Source organism: Propithecus coquereli, unplaced genomic scaffold (genome assembly GCF_000956105.1).
Source record: "Propithecus coquereli isolate 6110/MARCELLA unplaced genomic scaffold, Pcoq_1.0 Scaffold295, whole genome shotgun sequence".
NCBI classification, from domain to species: domain Eukaryota; kingdom Metazoa; phylum Chordata; class Mammalia; order Primates; family Indriidae; genus Propithecus; species Propithecus coquereli.
This window is the reverse complement of record NW_012148563.1, coordinates 3,391,353-3,394,761: the sequence shown is the minus strand read 5'-3', so window position 1 is coordinate 3,394,761 and position 3,409 is coordinate 3,391,353. Positions and strand designations below refer to the sequence as shown.

Sequence of the window (3,409 nt, the reverse complement as noted above, 5' to 3'; positions counted from 1 at the left end):
TTAAGCCACATATATTCATGGGCACATAAAGTTTAGTCACTTGCTTTTTATGTTCTTGCTATTTCTTATTTTCTTTCTACCATTACCAAAAAGAAGTTTCAGATTTATGGGAAGAAAAAAACATATATAACTTGTTAGTCAGCAGAAGTCAACCCGCCCCCTTTCCACCTATTACCCCAAATGCAACTGTACCTGTCAACAGTTCTGGAAAGCCTGGCTGGACAGAGACCCTGCTTCCTGCTTACCTTCCCCTCCCTAAATCTTCCATTTCCTTAAAAGATCTTGCCTAGACTGCTCATATCCACCAAAAATCATCGCAGTGAATTTGCCCAGTTAAAAAGACACTGAATCTTACTACCTCATGGGAGGAAGGCTTAAAAAGTACCAACACTGGAGGGGGAACTGTTTGACACAATTATGTTTATCACCTCTTCCCACCCAGAATAAAGACAACTGACCTGGACCCTCACCTTTTTGGAGGCTTCCTCCATTACTGTGGTAGCTTTCACCAGAAGCTGTCTCCACCACTGCAGTGGCCTGCATCACTCAAGGTTATATAGTCTAGAAAAGGTATAAATATTGAACTATTATTATACTTGACATTATATTTTTAAAAAACTATTAGAAATACAAGAATGGGATAAAGCAGCAGTTATAGTCAAAGATTCTGGTATCAGAGGGCTAATAAATAATAAAACTGGTAGAACATATGAGTAACTTTTAAAAAAGCATGAATTGACAGTGACATAGAGAACAAAGGCATTCTTTTAAAATTTCTAAGGAACATCTAAGAAACCACCAATGTGTTAGGTCACTAAAAAAAGTCAAAAACTAAAAAAACAGAATCTTAAAGACTATAATGTGACCCTATTTATGTCAAATCTAGATCAAAAATATTTTAAAAACAAATTGTACAATTATTAAAAACCAATGACATGGTATATACATACAGTATTTTTCAGCAATAAAAAGGAACTACTGACACGTTACCTTATAGATTAATCTCAAAAACATTATGTTGAATGAAAGAAGCCAGACAAAAGAGGTTACATACTGTATGATTCCATTTAAATAAAATGTCCAGAAAAAGCAAATTTATAGAAAAAGTAGATTAGTGGCTGCCTGGGATGGAGGAGCAGGGGGTTGGAGGAGAAATTAACTATAAATGGGCATGAGGGATCTTATTTGGGTGATATAAATGTTCTAAAACTGATTTATGGTTTTATGTGATGGTTGCACCACTTGATAAAGTTACTAAAAAATCATTGAAATGAGTAAAATATACCTCAATAAAGCTCTTTAGATGAGGAAGCCCAAGCTAGTCACTAAAAGGCAACTAAGACACTCCAATGGACACATGAACAGTCCCAAAGGAGACCAACAGAAAAAATGTCCAGCCAACTCACAAAATCATTTGAGCCTCTCATCCCTACTTATCTTTACTGTCCATACTTATAAAAAGCTGAGGTGTCTTCAATGGAAGTCTGGTGATCAGGTGTTAGAAAGGTTCCTGGTGAGCTTGGAAAAAAAAAAAAGTTGACTTTAATTCTCAATGAACTATTTCAATAAAAAATCCTGAAAAAATCATCTAAGTTCACTCTGTTCTATAATACTATGAGAACACATTATAAAGCAGATCTCATTCCATGCAGACAGCCTATCTAGCTTTGAATCCTGACTTTGGTACTGCGTGAGCAGCGAGGATTTTGATAATTGAAAAAAATTAACGACAATAAGAACAAAGACTACCAAAACCTATGGGACATGGTCAAAGTTATCACCAAAAGAAGCCATAAATTTAGAGGCTTGTTATTAAATAAAACTGGAATTAAGCCATCAACTCAAGAATCTAGAAAAGAACTAAAAATAAACCAAAAGGGTTGAGGATAAAATTAGTTAAGACAAAAACAGAAGTGACCAATTTAAAAACAGTAAAAATGGTACCTAAGATCAAGAACTATTCTTTTAAAAGACTAGTAGAAGTAGATAAATACCAGACAAATCTAAGAGAGGACTAAAACAGAAATTAGTAATGAGAAAAGGAGCATTTTAACAAGAGATTAAGAAGTACTTCTAAAAACTAAGATTGTCACACACACCCTTGATGGATAACTTGAAAACTTAACAAAAAATAGGCAATTTTCTAGGAAAACAAATTTTTAAAAAGACTCAGAAACAGGTGAACAGAGAATCGACCATAAAAAGAACTGAAAAGGCTAAAGATATATCCTGTAAGAATTCCTATCAAACCTTCTTTGAACAAAGAGAACTGGTGACAGGCTACCTTAAAAACTAAGCTGGGCATGGTGGCATGTGCCTGTAGTCCCAGTTACTAGGGAGTCCAAGGTGGGAGGATCATTTGAGCCCACGAGTTTGAAACTGTCACTAAAACAAAAACCCTGAAACAATAAATAAATAAAGCACTGAAGGGATAAGGGAATACTGATTCACATGGGTATGTATTTATATGTGTAAGGAGAAGAGTTTTTCACTTTTTATTATTTGAGACAGGGTCTCACTCTGTTGCCTCGGCTAGAATGCAGTGGCGTCATCATAGCTCATTGTAACCTCAAACTCCTGAGCTCAAGCAATCCTCCTGGCTCAACCTCCCAAGTAGCTAGGACTACAGGTACACGCCACCACACCCAGCTAATTTTTTAAATTTTTTGCACAGATGTGTCTCGCTTTGTTGCCCAGGCTGGTCTCAAATCTCTTGGTCTCAAGTGATCCTCCCACCCTGGCCTTCCAAAGTGCTGGGATTACAGGCATGAGCCACTGTGCCCAGCCAGGTTTGCACTTTAAACAAGGTAGTCAAGGAACACTTCTCTGATAAGGTGAGACTTGAAAAAACTGAAGGAGGAGAGGAAGAGAGTCACGTGGATATCTAACCAGTCAGGAAGCTACTGTAATAATCTAGGCAAGAGACAGTGATGGTCAGGATCACAGTGACTGCAGCAGAGGAGATAAGAACTGATTAGATCCTGGATCTATTGAGGTTCGAACTGAAAGGATTTGTTTTTGTTGGAATGGATATGAATTGCGAGAAACACATTAATTCTGAGACATATATTAGACATTCAAATGGAGATACAGAGGTCTGGAAATCAGTGAAGTTAACTAGAGCTGCACTGTCCAGTAGCCACATGTGGCTATTAAGCACTTGAAATGTGGCTAATCTGAATTGAGATGTACTGTAAATGTAAAACACACACCAGATTTCAAAGACTTAATATGAAAAAAATATAAAATCTCATTTTTATTTTTTTTTTTGAGACAGAGTCTCACTCTTTTGCCCGGGCTAGAGTGAGTGCCATGGGGTCAGCCTAGTTCACAGCAACCTCACACTCCTGGGCTCAAGCGATCCTTCTGCCTCAGCCTCCCGAGTAGCTGGGACTACAGGCATGCGCCA

At 37.3% G+C, this 3,409-nt stretch overlaps 1 protein-coding gene across 1 annotated transcript in view; it reads right to left on the bottom strand.

Moving 5' to 3' along the window:
* The window catches only part of RBM44 (RNA binding motif protein 44), a 31,410-nt gene that overhangs the window by 5,002 nt on the left and 22,999 nt on the right, over positions 1 to 3,409 (bottom strand). The window contains exon 2 of the mRNA XM_012648821.1: positions 471 to 561. Within this exon, the coding sequence (XP_012504275.1) occupies positions 471 to 543 (73 nt within the window). The 5' untranslated portion in view covers positions 544 to 561. The remainder of the gene's footprint in view (positions 1 to 470; positions 562 to 3,409) is intronic.